Source organism: Symphodus melops (assembly GCF_947650265.1).
Source record: "Symphodus melops genome assembly, chromosome: 13".
Taxonomy (NCBI): Eukaryota; Metazoa; Chordata; class Actinopteri; order Labriformes; family Labridae; genus Symphodus; species Symphodus melops.
Window position 1 is genome coordinate 1,472,202 of NC_136703.1, and position 18,830 is coordinate 1,491,031.

The window sequence follows — 18,830 nt, forward strand, 5'->3', positions numbered from 1 at the left end:
GCGTGTAACCCTGGAGAGGCGGGTTCGTCTTTGACTGAACTCCACTGAGGCGAGGTGACACGCCAGCCGTCAAACACAAACGCTTTTCACACCTCCCCCTGACGTCTCTGACGACGTCTCTTCTCCTTTCAACACCTCGAAGCAGACGATCATCTGTCGGACGTCCTCACGCTCTTTCAGAGTCCTCCGTCTGGGCTCGGTGATCGGGGGCGAGGAGGACGACGTGTAATGACGTGTGACAAGTCTGCAGTGGGTGGACACATTCAGCCCTCTTAAACGTCCTCGCTCACGCCTCACAGCGGGACTCGTCCCTGCTGGAGGTCTGATAAGGGAGGACATCTTTTAAAACGGGACAATAACAGGCGATGTCTTACAACCTACCCAAGATGGCGGACAGAGCGCTGGGTCTCAGACTCTGTGATTGGTCATTTTCTAAAATCTCATAAGACTCTGAAAGTAGCATTTATTGCACGTCTCCTCCCTCATTATCTCTCCCTCTCTTCACTCTCCTCTCCCATAAAACAAGACAAGAGCAGGAAACCCTCCGGACCGTCTTCACATCAGGCAGCACAATAAAAAACAGCCATCAATTATTCAGCCTGTAATATCGCTCCTGGAGGAGTTCCCCCCCCCCCCGCAGCTCCACGTTTCGTCTCTATTCACACGACTTCCTGTTGTGAGGGAAACAATTATCATTCAGCTGCTGCTCAGCTTCCGTGTCAGCGTCTCAGGAACAGACGAGCACAGCGTGAAAGGCAGCTCCGGCCGCGGCTGGTTATACACAATTACGCCGAGCGCAGCTCCAGCTGAGAGGCGGCGAGGAGGCGTGATGGAGAGCTCTCGTTAACATCTGTGCTGCCAATGAGCCCAGTCAGGTAAAAATAGTCCGTCTGTGTCTGCGTGTGAATAAATGAGGAGGGAAAGCCCTGCAGAGAGAGAGAGAGGACCGTGAAGGCCGGTGGCGCCTGGATCGCTGGTTAACGTGGCTTAAACGGCCCGGATGGAGATGTGCTACATGAATCAGAGGAGGGAAGATGGCAGCAGAATGAAAAGAAGGTTAGCGTTAGCAGTGAGGACCCAGAGGCCTGTACTGGTGCCTCTTAAGTTATATTTACATCAGATGAAAAACAACAAAGTGTGATATCCTGCAGTACCTGGAGTGTCCACTAGAGGCTGGCTGCAGCAGCACAGGAAGTCACATACACACCCATTCAAACAGCCTGTTTTTACAGCAGACATGAACATGTTTACAGCCTGCTTCAAAAAAACTAATAGGTGTGATTAGCTCATGTCTCCATCCACACACACTGTACGGGGGGAATGTTTTGATGACTCAGCAGTTTTGATTGGATGAAGGATCAGAGTTATTCACAATAAGGCGTGTAGCTGAGCTGATTGACAGGTGGGCGCCGTGTAACGGTTTGTCAGGAGGCTTAAAACCCGCCTCAGCTCTCAGCCTGTCGTTAGCTTGACTCAAAGTTAGCCTGACACAGCGCCCCCTGCAGGAGCCGACAGGTGACGTCTCTCAGAAATGTTCTTAACAAGCGAAAAAGCTTGAGCCCAGACTTCTCGCTCGCCCGTCAGTCGATTCCTCATCAAACGCAAGATTTTAATTTGACCTTTCCGAAGCTCTCTGACCACACTTTACATTTCCGTATTAAAATGCCTCCCGGTAAATCCCAAAATCCAGGATTAAATCTGAAGGTGACCCAGCCTCTGTAGCCGAGACGTCCCACCTCTCGCCTGCGGTGGAAACGCTGCGTAAAGGACAACTAGCTAATCACAGATTAGGATTTTTGGGGTGGCCATTCAGATTTGAAGCCAACATATGAAGAACATGCGTGTGGGGTTGGGATCATTTCTGCCTCTCAGACACTAAACTTGTGTGCGGTTGAGTTTGGTTGATTTTGGTCTTTAATGATTTGTCTCGTGAGAGGCTTCCTGTCGAGGATGAGATCATGTGGGTCACTCTGTTAAACGTGTTACAGACTGGTAAGAGGTAAATAGGTGTCATGATTTTCTATTCTGGTTTAATCCGGCTGCAGGGATGGATCCGTCTCACACGAGAGAGAGCATTAGCGAGGTCAGACACTGATGCTAGCTGATCTGTCTCGCAGGCGTTTGATGTCCCTCGGGTCAGGACTCAGGGTGCAGGGTGGTCTTTGTCTTTGTCACAGACGATGTCTCCACGATCAAAGAGGAACATGTCAGCATGTGCTGCAGGATGGAGACTCCTTCTTTGAAGCTAAAGAATCACATGTCCACATGTACCGTCGCTCCAAGTCTGCGTTTGAGTTTCGAGGGAAAAAAAAGGGACAAAGATCAGCGAGGACGAGGACGAGGACGAGGGGATGTTCGAGGCGTACGAGCACATTTAAGCACAGCGACGCCGTCAGCGTCTCGGACGACTGACACTCACGAGCAGCGAAGGATTGAGAAAATTTTCCTGCCCTCCAGCGACTCATCATCAGTGGAGCAGACCGTCCTCTGATGGAGGCAAATAAACAGTTTGGCTCGGAGCCCGACAGAGAAGCTGTGAACAGCCTGAAGAGCCTGATTAAAGGAGTCAGTGTCACCACTATTAAACAGCCAGACTGGGAATTCAATTTCACTACACGGTTTAATTAGTGTCCAAAGAGTGAGGTAGAGAATAAGGTCAGCATGTCACACACCATGAAGTCCTTGATGCAGGAGTGTTTCATTTTTTATTGACTGATATATTTCAGTTCTTCCACTCTGACTCACGCTTCTCCACCGATGTGGAACAGATCTGATGTATGTGACGGGGTACGACGGCGCCCTGATGGCGTCTGATCGTGCGACTCAAGACGGTTCGTGTGCAGACTGAGAAAAACAGCAACGCTCTCAAAGCGCTGCGGTAATGAGAAGAAACTAGAGAAACTATAACTGATCTGTGTTCACTCTGCAGAGACGGAGCGAATAAGGGATCATCTGCAGGATACGAACATCGACATCTTAAACCCACGCCGTTTGTTTTTGTTGTTGCAACAATCCGGTTTGAAGGGTTGAAAGCACGAGAACGACTTTCCAACCATCCGAGGAGGACCTGAACGCAGCACTAATCCGGGACTCTCCTCCAGAGACACGGAAGATGACACACAAAGGCTTCAAAGTTCAAGCCCTTAATAAAAATGTGTAAAACTGGTGAACTGCCCCTTTAAATTTGATGCACAAAATGCTTTTAGGTAAAGCTTTGTGCTTAAATACAGTTTCAGGGATTTACAGATAATCCATCTAATATTCAAATCTAATCCAGTGAGTGACCCACAAGCACGGGGACAGCAGTCCTGAGAGCGGCCATGCAGAATCATTCATCATCATCATCATCATCATCATCAATGCTGCTGCGTTGGACGGCTGCAGGCGTGGAGCGGAACGCCGCCACAGTCAGGAAATGTTGGCGAACAAACCGACCAGCGAGACTGCGAGCGCCGGAGGCAGCGCTCGTCTGTGAGACGATGACTCCGTGCTGAATTATGAATGTGTTGGATAATGTGCGACTCCGAGGTTTCATTTTGGCTCCAGCACGGAGAGGATCGTTCATCCCGCTCTGCACATTCATCAAAACCAGTTCACACCGAACAACGTGCAGCTGCTTCAGGTCCAACCCTGATGATGTCACCGTGACATCATCAGGGTTTTATGCTGCATTCATGTCGTGTTGGACATCTTTGGATTAATGGTTACATTTCTAAGTTGGAACATGCAAAGTGGCGCCCGCTCGAGTCGCTGCAACAACAACAACCTCAGAAACTTTGGAAATAATCTGGTGCCCGCTTTGCCGTCGTATTCAACAATAATTCATCCTCGTCTGGACTTGATGCTCATCCTTCAACAAACGTGATCCAAACATGTCGTTTGGTAGCTCTACAGGCATCATCATGGAGGGCCCCGTGACGTAACAAAGAAGGATGAAGCAGAGCTGGCTGCTAATGTTTTAATAAAATAACAACAAAAAGACTTAAGTTAACTTTATTAATCAAACATGAGTCAGTGACGTCATGGTGGATGTCACGCTAAAATTAAAGGGGACACTCCTGTGTTTTTAAATGTGTGTTTGGGGAACCTGACCTGAGAGTCTACCGACCGACAACATGTGACATAAATCCCTCCGGTCCTTTGTGCTCTGCAGAAGTCTGACAACACAGAGAGAAACGCTCCGTTTCGAATGTGCTCTCCTTGTGATGTCACAGTGGGATTTTTTTTTTAAATTTTGCATATAAAGATAAAATTCTAAATGTAATGATGCCACTCTGACTCAGTTACACACATTCATCTACCCATCGGTTCAGTGTTTAACATCTCAGCAGCTCATTATTGAATCTTCATCATCACCATGTTTCCACTGGGTGACATCTTCACACTCAATCTGCACGGCTGCATCGTGCTATTAAAGGAAAATATTCCAGAAATTCCGTGTTAATCTATTCACTTTAGGATAAAACTGAATCACAGGACTTGTCTCTATATCCTTGGAAACAACAGTTTAATTAATGCTCAGCATCACTTTGTCCTGACAGCAGGTCAGTGAGGTTGAATGTGAGCGCTGAGGGAGCCTATGCAAAAAATAAATAAATAAATCAGTGTTTCAGTGCACGCAAATAAAAAGTAGATGACAGGACAGTTAAGCTTATGCATGGGTGAATGCAATTATCTGAAGCTCATATCCATAAATGTGGAAGTGTCTCCCCTCTCTGCATGGTGCATTCACTGCCTTGCATCCTGCAGGATCATCAGTCCATAAACACACCGAACTCTACTACAGATTCTGACTTCAAAGACGGATGCATTCAAGTCTGGCTTTAGTTTTTATTCTCATTTTTGTTGCATGCACGTTTTGCACACCACTATAAACGCACACATGTTGCAGAGACATAAACTAAAGGCTGCAGTCGGATAATGACCCGTATGAGCAATAACGAGGCGCAGGTCTCATAAAAATGAGGCGCAATAAACATTGATGATTTCCCCGCGGTTTCTCGTGATTAAAAAAGAAAAGATTTAAAGGCAGGATAGCAGATAAACTGCAAACATGTCTGCAGCCTCGGTCCTTCACAGCACAGTGCGCTTCGGCAGAGCTACATGGAAACACTTCTTCACTCTCTGCTGTTTAAACCTGTAGTCATGAATGATGGAGCTGCGCTGTCTGCGCTGCGCTGACTCCGTCTGCACTCATTCATCCAACAGTTCCACACCGGCTTACCTTCCACAGCCCACACCGACGGCAGCATCCACAGGAAACACAACATATCCATAATCACGCTTATTCCGGGTTTTGGACCGCAAAAAGCCAACGCGTTCATCACGCAGCCGTCCAGCAGCAGCAGGCCATTAACTGTGCACTCACACAGAGCTGCAGAGCGTCATCCTCCTCATCCTCCTCATCCTCAGCAGCAGCAGCAGCAGCAGAGAGGAGATAAAGCGCAGGAGCTGCTGCTCAGAGCAGTTTGGGCGAAACCAACAGGCAGGGGGCGGAACAACACCGGAAAAACTACAAAACATCCCAACTCCAGGTTCACTCTGACATCAGGACCAAAGACACTTTTATCAATCAACTGTTGACACAACTTTGATTTTTTTTTGCAACCTGAGAATTTTTTCTTTTGGAACTTTTTACTTCTCCAAGTCTGTCGTCCAAACTTTAACAAATATAGACAGAGGAGACAACAGTTTCCTTCTTAACTCACATTACACTCTTTTAAGACACGCACATGTAAAGGGTTAACTTTGATGAAGGCTGTGATGAAGCTTTTCATCAGCTGATTAGGATAGAAAATCTAAAAATGTGACTAAAGAGGACTTCAACTGTTAAAATAATTCATATATTTTATGTTGTTTTTTTTTATCATTGTTGATGTCAGTAAGAATTGAAAATAAAACCATATTTTTACACCTTTCATCCAGAACTTCTTTGTGGATACATTTGTTGTAATCCATATAGCGCCCTCTGGTGGTTAAACAGGTCTGCTAGTGTTTTACAATTCAAATTAAATCTTGTAATATCGGCGCATATCTGGGATTAAATTAGCTGATATTGATAAACTTGATAAACTGTCGACATTATCGGCTGGCCAATTTTGACTCGTGTTGTCCTGGTTTGGTGTGGGAGGTTTTGACTCGTGTGGTCCTGGTTTGGTGTGGGAGGTTTTGACTCGTGTGGTCCTGGTTTGGTGTGGGAGGTTTTGACCCGTGTGGTCCTGGTTTGGTGTGGGAGGTTTTGATTCGTGTTGTCCTGGTTTGGTGTGGGAGGTTTTGATTCGTGTTGTCCTGGTTTGGTGTGGGAGGTTTTGATTCGTGTTGTCCTGGTTTGGTGTGGGAGGTTTTGACCCGTGTGGTCCTGGTTTGGTGTGGGAGGTTTTGACCCGTGTGGTCCTGGTTTGGTGTGGGAGGTTTTGACTCGTGTGGTCCTGGTTTGGTGTGGGAGGTTTTGACTCGTGTGGTCCTGGTTTGGTGTGGGAGGTTTTGACTCGTGTGGTCCTGGTTTGGTGTGGGAGGTTTTGACTCGTGTGGTCCTGGTTTGGTGTGGGAGGTTTTGACCCGTGTGGTCCTGGTTTGGTGTGGGAGGTTTTGACCCGTGTGGTCCTGGTTTGGTGTGGGAGGTTTTGATTCGTGTTGTCCTGGTTTGGTGTGGGAGGTTTTGACTCGTGTGGTCCTGGTTTGGTGTGGGAGGTTTTGACTCGTGTGGTCCTGGTTTGGTGTGGGAGGTTTTGACCCGTGTGGTCCTGGTTTGGTGTGGGAGGTTTTGACCCGTGTGGTCCTGGTTTGGTGTGGGAGGTTTTGACCCGTGTGGTCCTGGTTTGGTGTGGGAGGTTTTGACCCGTGTGGTCCTGGTTTGGTGTGGGAGGTTTTGACCCGTGTGGTCCTGGTTTGGCGTGGGAGGTTTTGACTCGTGTGGTCCTGGTTTGGTGTGGGAGGTTTTGACTCATGTCGTCCTGGTTTGGTGTGGGAGGTTTTGACTCATGTGGTCCTGGTTTGGTGTGGGAGGTTTTGACCCGTGTGGTCCTGGTTTGGTGTGGGAGGTTTTGACTCGTGTGGTCCTGGTTTGGTGTGGGAGGTTTTGACCCGTGTGGTCCTGGTTTGGTGTGGGAGGTTTGGACTCGTGTGGTCCTGGACCTGGAGCTCCTCATTCTTTTGTGGCCTGAAACTAGAAAAGTAAAAGCTGACAAACGTGGGAAACGTTGTTCAGTTACTTTTTTCATGTATTTTGTTGTGAAGAGTTCAGAAGAGTGGAGTTTTGTGTCTTGGCTGCGCTGCTGTCAGACCCACAGTAATCCTGCAGCTGACGTCTCTGAGCTATTTCATAACACGAGACTAAAGGGACGAGCGAGAGAGAGAGAGAGAGAGAGAGAGAGCTCAGTGAGGAAATAGAGCAGAAGAATATGGGCCCGACAAAAAGGAATCCAGCCTGCCTCCAGATGAGTGAGAGCTGCACAACAACAGATTAGAGGAGCCCAGGGCCTGTTCCCATGGAAACCTTTGCCCAGGGAGACGGCGATGAGAACGCAGCAGATTGTAGGTCAGACGCGCCATCAGCGATCCAATCAGATGTAATCTGTGTTGACTTGTGGGTCATAGATTGAGCCGTAAAGCTGGTGCCTCTCTGTGGCTGCTCACACTGTCGGGGGGGGGGGGGGGGGGGGTCCGGCTCTGTGTCATCCCTGGAAGACTGCAGAGAGGTGTCAGGGTAAATGCTGGACACGTTCGCGGCCTGTAAAACTGCTTTCTCTGGTTTTTGTTTTCTTCCTGGATGTCAGAGTGACGAGAAGAATTCAGCTGAAACAATCATCTTGAAGATCGCAGACAAACTTCAACAAACAGGGCCATGTGCACTTACAGGGGGGGGGGGGGGGGGGGGGGGCTCTTGCTCTGTTGCAAACACAACAAATAGTAAAATCATTCATTTATAAATTTAACAAGTTAACAACACAAGAGGCCTCAATAAATGACCTGATGAGAAGAATTGAATGATGCTATAAAATAATGAAGCAGTTTAATGACAGGCACAGAGATGAAACCTGTTGCAGTGCAGACAGAATAAAGGTCAGCAGCTGAATCCTCCTGATCATATCCTGCTGCCGTCTCTCAGTCGGCTCACTCGGACTTTCCATGGAGAAAATTCAGGAGAAACTCAGGATGAAGTCCTGATGAATATTCAGCAAAGATCCAAAAGGAAGTTGAGTTATTTACAAAGATGGCGTGGAGCGAAGATGGAAGATCTGTTCTTTCTGAGACTATGTGATGCACAAATCATTTTAATATGGACTTTAATCAGAGGTGACCTGATGAAGTGTTTGGGTGTTGTTGGGTTTGCAGCTCTCAGAAATCTTTCTACAGGTACGAACAGCTCACACCGCCTCACAGGGAGAGCGTTTTGTATGCTCGCACCGCCTCAACAAACACAATTTCCCAGCAGCCCCGGACTCTCGTGGGATAAAAGGACTGTAGGAATAGGAGAGAGAGTGGTTGCGTGTTTGAGAGCACAGAGAGCGTGTGGGGGGGAGGAGGTTAAATCACGTTATTACTCTCTCTGACGGACAGAAGTGATGTCACGTATTTAAAAGCCGGCGTGATATTTGGGTCACGGCGAAACTGTCTTTCAGTGTGTTTAATGTATGAAAACACGTTTTGACTTTAACTTTGGGGCGGCAGGAGCTCATGGGTTGGGGACCGGAGAGTTGCTGGTTTAAGTCCCGCTGCGGACCAAAAATACTGAAGTTGTTCTGATAGCTGGAGATGTACCAGGGCACTTCTCGAGTACTGCCGAGGTGCCCTTGAGCAAGGCACTGCACCCCAAAACAGCTCTGGTGTGCATAGCAAAGCAGCCCCACCTGACATCAATGCATTTCCCCAGGTCCTGTGTGTGAATCTGTTATCATGACCTGTGTGTGTGAGAAGCATGAGTGTAAAACCTGAATTTAAATCAGGTAAAAATGACGTATTTCAAAATTCAAATTTAAGTTCATTACCTTGATGCCACATTTTAAGCATTAGCAGCATCCTGTGTAAAGTCATGACTGTCCCACAGGTGACGTCACCTCAGGTCAACGGGCTTGTTTCACCTCGTCCTGAAAGTGAACTTCATTGGATGGAGGGTGGAGATGAACCCAGTTATCTACACAGGGACTCCACCAGGTGGACTATGTGGGAACTCCTTTGTAAAGAAGTCAGATCTTTAAATTCACATTTTCTCCAGAATAATTCATCAATCATTTGTGACGACATGGTGAGCCCTTTAAAGTCACCGTTCTGTCCCTGACTAAAGACGAACACTTCCTGCACACACACACACAGAGCATGAGGAGGCTTGGGCTGTCCATGGTGAAATAAGAGTCCACAGTGCCCCCCAGTGGTCTGACTGGGAATGCACACTGATAAATCAACATGAGAGCACCATGAACACAAAGTGAGGTTTTGAGCTTGTGTTGTGCCTTTTCTAATCTGCTGACTCCTCCCATTCATACACCGCCACAGAAGCAGAGGGAGCAACTTGGGGTTGGGTGTCTCTCCCAAGGACACATGGGACATGTGGCTCAGACTGACTGAGTCTGACTAGCTTGTGCAATATCACGCTGTATTAGTAATAGATTCAATACGTTTGATAAGATATAAATGAAACATGTTCAGTTCCTCCATGGGGGCCCAATAGGGAGGATTTTATCTTGAGTCACATGACCCGAGTACCTGACCCAGCCCTCCCCTCTCAGTGTTTTCACATGAACTGAAGTTCAACCGCTTAATGCCCCTTCACCCCGCAGCCTGTCAAATGTCTGTTTCCACGGATACAGAAACCATTAAAGGGTTAAAAAGTCAGAGTGCGTGCTCCTGGCTCGTCTCAAACATTTCCTTTAAACGCTCTCACTCATTTAAATAAAAGTCATGTTATCTTTGTTCCCACGTCTCAGATGAGCTCGTCCTCCTCTGGTGAATGTCGATGAATTTTCACATCGTGATGCGCCGATGAAGAGCGTGGAGCGGTGGACGAGTGATGCATGCATGGCATTAACCCCCTGCAGGATGCGAGATGATTTGATTGCAGGAGGATGAGTGCTTAGCAGGTTTTCCACACAGGCCTCCTTACATCAAGCTCCAGGCACGGCTGAATCTCCCAACAGATTATGATGTCACGGTGGAGAGGGAATAGCATCAGCTCTCCATCTGAAGCCAGGGATCACCGGCCATGGATTAAGTGCGTGTAGGTGGTGGTCCGTGGACGCTGAATGCTCAGGAGCAGCGGAGCACACTTCATACATGTCGGGTTGGATTCCTTTCCCAGAGGAGCTCATAGGGAATGTGTGGATTTATGCTGTCGGACTATGAAGAGTGAAGGAAAGCTGATGAGAGACGACTGAGGACTGATTTCCCTTCTTTGGTAAGATCACTGACTCTCCTACTGCTGCTTCTTTTCAAAGTCATGAGCGATTCACCTGCCGAACAATCTCTGTTCATGTTCACAGCAGAAGAAATGAACCAATCAGTGAAGCTTTGAGAATGAAAAACACACCTGAGGTTGCACTTTTATATCTGAACTTTTCCCCCCCCCTCACATACATGAACTTTACGTGTTCTAGACTGCTGCAAGGACCGACCAGTCGTCAGCATGAAGGTGAAATGGACCATGCTGGGGATGGTGGTCTTCTTTCTGCTCTCTGTTATCATGACCTTTGGCTTCATATGGCAGTACAGGATACCCAAGCAGAAGAAAGGTAAAGTCTAGCCACCACAGAGGGACAGATTTAGCCCCTCAGACCACCGCTCCACACACACACACACACACACACACACACACACACACACATGCTTTTTATAACCCACACAGAATGACTTTTTAACCTGCAGCTTGTTATAGGCCGGGGTTTTCTTTAGCCTCTTAGGTTTAATTGCTTGTTTGCAGGACATGCAGCACTGTGGGATTACACAAAGCTGAAAATAGAGGCAGCAGGATTAAAGCAGGACTTTAACTCTCCTCCTTCTGAGACGCAGGAGGAGGAGGAGGCTCATTTGCTCGTGCATTTAGTTTTTTTTAGCTGCACCTGAAGGAGTCAATAAGTCCAATCATAAAAAACAGCTCTGCTTTTTGATCTTGAAGGTCTGGCAGCATGAAAGCACAGAGAGACATATTTACAGCTCTTAATAACAGATTGCACAATGTTATTGTTTTATAGCTCGTGTGCAGAAGCTGCGCTGATGTTAGTCGTAATCTACCTCGACCATGAGCAGGTTACTTCATCTGTAGCTGGGAGTTGATTATTTAATAGCCAGCGAGATAACAACAATCTAGTGTTGTAGTCAAGACCACACTAACCGAGAGCAAGGTCAGAGGCTCCAAGACCAAGACCAAGACATTCAGGGATCAAGACTGAGTCAAGACCAGGACCATAAATATTTCTAAAGCGTATAGGGGGCGTGGCAGTCACTCAGACCGTAACGAGGAAGGTGTTCAGGAGAAACCGTGGAATAAAAATGAATACATTTTAAAAAGTCAATTTAAAATCCAGAGTTCGGACCGAGTTAAAACACTTTCGATTCCAAGACAAGACCGAGACCTTCAAAAAGCTGTGATGAGACCGGTCTTAAGGTTTAGGTTTACTGCTCCTCATCGAGTCGGAGCCTCCTCGATCTGGAATCGTAAATATCATACATGTTGGATATTGGTCGGAGTCACTCGTGCTGCGAGTTTCATAAAGCGAAACACAATCCGTCTTCGAAGCCAGGATTTCATCCGCTTCTGTTTTTTTCACTGCAACAGGATCAGTTGAAACTCTCCTCATGTCTGTTGTCTCCTATGTTTTTAAAATCTGGCTGAGGAGCCTCCAGAGCCCCCTGCAGGCTGACGTTTCAGACAGTGTAGGTGTTTGATTTCAATTGTTAATAATTGGAAACAAGAAATGACCTAATGTGACATCTGTTTTTTGTAGTCATGGTATCAAATCAGGTATCCTGTTGGTTTATTTTTGCTAGTGGTCTTAAAAATGTTGCTCCCCTGACCTCCTCCGGAAAGTCCTATCCAAGCAAAAACCTCCAATGTTGAAATATGAAGCCAATGCACAAGTGCAAAATCCTGCAGTTCCTCGAGTGTCCACTTGAGGCTGTCTCACACACACGCGTTCAGAAAAGAGATTATTTTTATGGTCTGGTTCAAAAACATTGGGGTTTCCGTTTTGAATAACACGACTGTACGTGTTCGCACCTTTAGTTAGGTTCAATGAAAGTAGACAGGATTTCCAACATGGCGGCTGCTGCCGATGAGCCTCCAGAGCCCCCTGCTGGCTGACGTCTCTCATTAATATTTACAGTCTTTAGCCATTCTTCTCCTCGGGTCTCTAAACAGAAAAGGCTGGATTGTCCTGAGGACCACCTGAGGAATCGTTCATGCTGACCTACCAGAGGATCTGGTGTTACATGGAGGCTCTTAAGGGGTCAGGAGGTCGTCAATGTAGTCCTGAGCTGACCCTCTCCGAGCTTTAAAAGTGATCTCCAGCTTAGAGAGTCTGAATGTGTTTAAATCCTTCGTGAAGAGTTTCCCGTTTGAGCCGATGATTTTAACAGGATGTTTCTTATGATGAAACGGTTTTAATGTTGAAACTGTGAGTTGATGTTTTTGGCCAGCTCTGATCAAACTGGGACTCCACTGTGGGGATGAGTTGAAGTTGTGTGGAAGAACAAACGTTCACGTTTCATCCAAACTGAGATTTTCTTTGTCTCTTCCCACAGAAGTTGAGGAGAGAAAAGTGGAAGTAGAGGAGATGTGTCCTCGCTTCCCTGAGCCTGTGCCCCTCCAACATCCCATCACTTCTCTGAGGGTCGCCTTAGAAAAAGTAAAAAATCCTCCATTCATCCCACACACACACACACACACACACACACACACACACACATTAAAACGTTTTTTTTAAAATCCTGAACGAGATCCTGACTGACGCCCCTCCTCGCAGATCGACATCCTCCTGAGGACGACCGTTTTCAAGACCAAGCTGCCGGCCATATCAGCCATTGTGGTTTTAAACGACTCGATTCTGTGGAACGGAAACTTTGGCAAGAAGAACATCAGCGATCCGACCTCAGTGGCACCCAATGAGTATACAGTGTACAGGTGAGGTGGACAACAGGTGTGCAAGAGATTACCATGAAATATGACAAGAGGGAAGAGATTTCTTCAGGCTGAATATTTAGTCCGATTGGAGCTTCTAAGCCAGTACATGGTAACAGCAGCTCCATTTTCCATTCATAATGATTATCATACATGTCAAATTCTTACACTCAGTGATCTGAGGCTTACAAGTGGAATTAGGGGTAGGGGGTTAGGATTAGACCTTCATTGTAGTCAGTAAACAACATCCAGGAGCTGAGATCAATGTGACTGAAGCACTCTGTAAATTAAGAGCTTACATGTGATCTGTGCAGCAGCAGAGGGGATGATTTGTTTTATTCAACCTGGAAACATCCATTCAATCAGTGGGAATAAGCATGCGTTGTACTCCCTGTAATCCGTGTGATTGCAGAATCGCCAGCCTCTCGAAGATCTTCCCCGCTCTCATGCTCTACAAGATGTGGGAGAACGGCCAGGTGAGCTCGCTGGACGACCCTCTGGAGAAGTACGCCGACAACTTCAACATCAAGAACCCGCTGGGGAAAGGTGGGAGGCCGGCGCCGGCGTCTGTCAGGACCTCCGGCACCAGATCTCCTGCTCTCACCCTGCGCAGGATGGCCAGCCAGCTCTCTGGTAACTCCAGCACGCTGTTTTAACCACATGGCAGACATCGTCATCAACTGTACAGTCCCATGACCTTTGACCTGATCAGTTGTTTACCAGGCTTTACCTTCCAATGACATGTGACGCCGACCAATCAGAGCTCAGTTGGTAATATCAATGTCTTGCACAGTAGCATCATGAAAATGGGTGAACATATTGAACCATGACTGAAGGACACAAACAAGTTGTTGAAATTCAATTTACAGAAAAACAACAACTTTGAAACCATTTTTCTGCAACAGTCTAAAAACGTTTGTGCTTTACTCTACTACTCCCATTAAGTGCCACAATTTAATCCAGACCCATGTGAAAGAGTAAACATTTTAGTCAAGTCCACTATAGTGCAAGTTTCCCTTTGTCTTTATGGGTTAAATTCAAAATAGACCATTTAAACAAAAACAGCTCATTCCAGGTAAAGAGAAAAACAACATGGTGATTCAGAAGGCTAAAAAACTTTGGACCAAACATCAAAAGTATTATTTGGCACCCGATGAAGCTGCACAAACATCCATCAATCAATCATTATTTGTATAGCGTCAATTCACAACACGTCATCTCGGGATACTTTACAAAAAGCAGGTTAAAGTCCAATATGTGATGCGGGATGGGGAGTTTGGGTGAGATGTAGGAAGGATTTCTCCCTGGTATTCCTTGATGCTGAGGTGGAGGTCGGAGCAGGCCGTGCATGAATGAGGACTGCCGTGGTTCACACGAACACACTGGGGCTCCATAGCAGCAGGCCGTCCCCATCAATAATCAAATAAACCTCCACCATCATGTCTGACCCAGCCTACTCTCCCAACACAAACCTGATTTGCTAATGAGGCTACTTACCCAAAGCTAGCCTTTAGCACATAGCAGAACAATATACTATCTTAATTTGCAAAAAAAAAAATGTAATATGTTCAGAACATAAACTGTCATTGTGCGACTGGTGGTTTCACTTCCTGTCGCACCATTACATCACCGGCCCTGCTCGCTCAGACATGTAGGAGACCCTCATACTGCACACCGAGTGGTGTCATTTAAGGACCTTTAAGTCCTACAGCTCCTCCTACCTCCTTGTTCACATGAAAGGTGAGAGTACCTGCATCCACACTGAGCTGCGTCCAGAGATAGAGCTAATCAGCTCAGAGTAAAGACGAGGGATCAGGAGTGGGGGAAGCCCTGCTGGAGGCAGGAGTTTAATTCAGGACACTCAAAACGTGAACAGTGCAAAACAGAACAGAGGAGCACTTAACACAGTAACTGCTGGAATAGATCCTTAAACACAGCACTTGACGACTTGAAATGTGGATTACATGATGGGTTAAGATGAGAAGTTAGCATATAACCAACGTGAATACTATTTATCTTAAGGGGGAAAAACATGACATGTAGTTTAACCTCCATCCACCTGATGTTTGTTGGGATAAATTATTCTGAACTTCCTGTACTGCAAACACAGATTGTGATATTTGGGGGGGTCGAAGGAGTATAAGTACAACATATTCTCTGCAGAGTATTCTTTACAAAACCAGAGTCAACGCATGTCGATGAGAGTGTTGACCGAGTTTGTTCCTGATGCCGTGTCAAAAGCAAACCTGAGGTATAAGGATGGACCCGACTGGTTATTGTCACAAGCCTCTTGAGAGCCGAGACTTCAGGGGGTCTAAAGAGATATTTGAGTCACTTTAGTCCTAGCAGCTCGAGATCTACACATAAAGGTGGAATTAAGACATGACATTGATGTGACAAGCTTTGTCTTCTAAAGACACTCTAGTCTTTGTCAATAATAGTGGATGGGCTCTTAGATTACATTCGACCAATGCATTTCCAATCTTTCGCTCTCGAAACAAAATGTCTTCCTGCAGCGCTACAGCTCGCTCCAAAGGAATTTGGCCGATACTTCTCAGATGTGTAATGTTGAAATAAACTCTGCACTTGAATGCATATCTAGTGTATCCATTCAACTCTCAAGTGAAGCTCTTTTGAATGTCTGTGAAGGGCAGTTCAGTCAGAAGTGTTGGTTTAACCTGGCTGTTGGAATGAGCTCTGTTTGAGTCTGTTTATCAAAGGCAAGTCTTTTTCTGTTTGTCTGAAAACATGTGCAAACATAACACACACTGCAGGCACTTCAGATTGGCAGAATAATGGTCATGTCAAAGTGGTGGATTAAGCTCGAAATATCTGGTGATTTTTTGTGAGGAAGATTAGTCCCCCCCCCCCCCCCCCTTTAAAGAAGCCACAGCACTTATAGATTTATCAACAACTGACAGATTTGATGCCCAGTTTTACTCACGGAGGTTTTTCTACATTTGGACAGGGTTACCCAGAAGATTAAGGTCAACTAATCTGCTCTGGGGCGGTGACACAGAAGAAGCCCTTAATTTGTTACAGGATGATGTTCTCGTGGCCGATCCAGGCACCAAGTAAGACTCTGATGCCTTCCTGTCTTCCGACCTTAAATCTGTACATTCATGTGGTTAAAAAGCAGCGTTCAGGTCCTTAAAAGCAGAACCAGATATTGGATATCGCCAATGTTTGCAGTCAATTACATGCACGGATTGATCTTATGATAAATAATTCATCCTGACTGTCACTGGTGAAGCGATGGATTGTTTTTGTTTATTTGGTATAATGAACTACGAATGTATAACTTTGCTATCCGTTTCTTTCAGATGTCATTACAGCAATGTTGCTTTCTCGTTGTTGGCCAACGTCTTGGCTAAGAAGGTGGCTGGCACAGACTTTGAGAGCTGGTTGTCTGACAATATTCTGAAACAGCTCAACATGGACGACACTGGTTTCAACATAACTCCAGCCGTTCAGAAGCGAATGGCCGTCGGCGTGTACGGCAACGGCCAGCCGGCTCCTCTCTTCAACCTCGGCTGGTATCGGCCTGCAGGCCAGATGTATTCCACAGCCGCCGATATGGCGAAGCTCATGATGGGTCTTCTGGGCGCTTACAGTGGGAGGCCTCTTCGCCAGGACACCCTGAACACGATGATGACGCCACTCTATAAATGCCACAGCAGCTACTTCGCCAACTCCACGGGAACCCCGTGGGAGATCAACGATCAGAATGGCTATGACGTTCTCAGGAAAGACGGGGACCTGGACGGTTACGCTGCCACCCTCTCCCTGGTGCCAAAGCTCAAGCTGGGAATGGTGGTCCTGATGTCCGGGGTTCGGCCTGCAGATAAGGACCTTGTGACTACGGCCTACAGCTTTCTCATCCCTGCGATGGAGAGCGCCTTCAGGGAAGCTAAACGGACCCTCAGACCGCCACCTAACCCATATCCTTATGTGGGCTTCTATACTTACAGGAATATGACTTTCTATCAGATTAAGGTGGATTCGGACGGCGTGCTGATCATGCAGCAGTTTGGGCCGCAGGTCGACACAACCGTGCCAGCCAAGTACCGAACTATTCGCCTGGATTACCTGCAGGAGAGAGTGTTCAGGGTGGTGTTTGAGAAGCCGTATCCGTGCAAGCTGAAGGTCCACACCGCCTCGGTGTCACTGGAGGCGCAGGACCGACAGCTCTTTAACTTTTACCTTTTCAACAAGAGAGGCATATCGCCAGGGTTCGACTCCCCAGGACTCAACACCTACAAGGTGACGAGGATAGGAGGCAGGCCATACTTTACGTCATAAGGACAGGAAGGAAACGCTTTGCAAGTTTATCGCTGTAACTGGGATTTTGTGAGAAAAGACTGATATGACACCCGACTGATCATGCATTCACTGTCATTGGATTCTATCATGCTGTGGCTGATGTGAATATTCTGGACTTGTTTTTTAAGGTTATCATTTTCTCTTATGCCCATAGCTCCAATTCTCTCATTTAGTCTCGTAGAAGGAAATCATAGTCACTTGAAAGCACAAACTGAGCACGACTGATAACAAATGTTTACTGTAAAAATGTTTTCTACCACGTGATTGGTCAATGGACAATGTGGCAGTAATTCTCTTGGACCTTAAAGTGCCTGCAGTGTGACCCAGCCAGAGGAAAAAGGTGACAGGTCAAGTGATCGACATTTTCCAGATTTTTAATCCACCATGAAAATAAGTAAACATGAGAGCAAGACAACACAATGAATAAACCTGGTGTTATTAATGTCTGTTAAGTCCTATTTGAATGTTTATTAAGCACAAATGTTCACAATGTTTTCACAGTTATTAATCACGATGCTCGAGTGCTTATTGGAAATATGAGCTAATATGACGCCTATAAATAAATAAAGTGAATAGGACTGCAACAAACTGTTGAGAAAGACTACAAGGCTACAGGTTTAGTTGTTTGCATTAAAGCACATAGGATCAGGCTCTTATAGTTATGATAAGTACAAGAACCACCTGATATAATCATGAAAAAACTGGAAAAGCGCCACCCACTGGCCACTGCTTGGTTTCAAACCACTGCACTGCCACAGATGCGTTCAAGTTTATATCCATGAAGCATCCCGAATTTAGCGAGTAGCGAGTCCAGAGTCCTTCGGGACCCGAGGCAGATCATTCCTCTTTTCATTTTCCTTTAGTGGTTTAATCGTAATGACAGATTAATACAGCAGGGCGACGACACTGAGTGCAAACAAATGGGGTCCCCATTAGGGAGGTTTCCTACTGTCATTGCAAAATGTGCACATTTGGAGCGATTGCTGCAGTTTTAAGTTTTTCATCCAAGCAGTTTCTTGCCTTGCCGGTTGACAAACAGCTCCTCTACATATTGGTTCGACTGCTCCTGCAGGAAAGAAGCGACTTCCAGCAGGTATGACGGGGCTTCTCTTCCGGAGCAATCCAAAGGACTAGACATGCCTGAGGATGAATGCTCCCATTAATAACTCCCAGTGTCTCATTCAGAGAAGCGCCGTCTTATTGCAGCGTTAGCAATGGTTGACAAAGGCCGTTGCAAACTTCTGCATCTAAGTGCATTATCAATAAATGTAGGATGAACTCAACTAAAGCTGAGATTTAGACTTGTCCAAAGATGTGTTGTATAGGAACATTAGGTGTTTATGTTGTGATAAGACAGACAGAGCAGTCAGTGGTGCATAGAATCATTCAGACTAAGAGT

General features: G+C 46.4%; 2 protein-coding genes across 3 annotated transcripts in view; one reads left to right on the forward strand and one right to left on the reverse strand.

Moving 5' to 3' along the window:
- Nucleotides 1-5,974, reverse strand: part of ephb2a (eph receptor B2a) — a 30,216-nt gene extending 24,242 nt beyond the window's left edge. For both annotated transcript variants that reach the window (XM_079359856.1, XM_079359855.1), the window contains exon 1: nt 5,225-5,974. In XM_079359856.1, the coding sequence (XP_079215982.1) occupies nt 5,225-5,324 (100 nt within the window). In that variant the 5' untranslated portion in view covers nt 5,325-5,974. The remainder of the gene's footprint in view (nt 1-5,224) is intronic.
- A 3,072-nt stretch (nt 5,975-9,046) lies between these two features.
- LOC306834094 (putative beta-lactamase-like 1) lies at nt 9,047-17,998 on the forward strand. The gene is made up of 7 exons (XM_079359862.1): nt 9,047-10,390; nt 10,590-10,724; nt 12,733-12,836; nt 12,954-13,111; nt 13,521-13,741; nt 16,077-16,182; nt 16,432-17,998. Exons 2-7 carry the CDS (start codon nt 10,619-10,621, stop codon nt 17,408-17,410), a joined length of 1,674 nt encoding a protein of 557 aa, XP_079215988.1. The 5' UTR covers nt 9,047-10,390; nt 10,590-10,618; the 3' UTR covers nt 17,411-17,998.
- The last annotated feature ends 832 nt before the right edge of the window (nt 17,999-18,830 follow it).

Coding starts and splice junctions, on each gene's coding strand:
- LOC306834094 (XM_079359862.1), top strand. CDS start 10,619: ATGAAGGTGAAATGGACCATGCTGGGGATGGTGGTCTTCTTTCTGCTC. Junction 13,112..13,520: donor AATGAGTATACAGTGTACAG/GTGAGGTGGACA, acceptor GTGTGATTGCAG/AATCGCCAGCCTCTCGAAGA. Junction 13,742..16,076: donor GATGGCCAGCCAGCTCTCTG/GTAACTCCAGCA, acceptor ACATTTGGACAG/GGTTACCCAGAAGATTAAGG.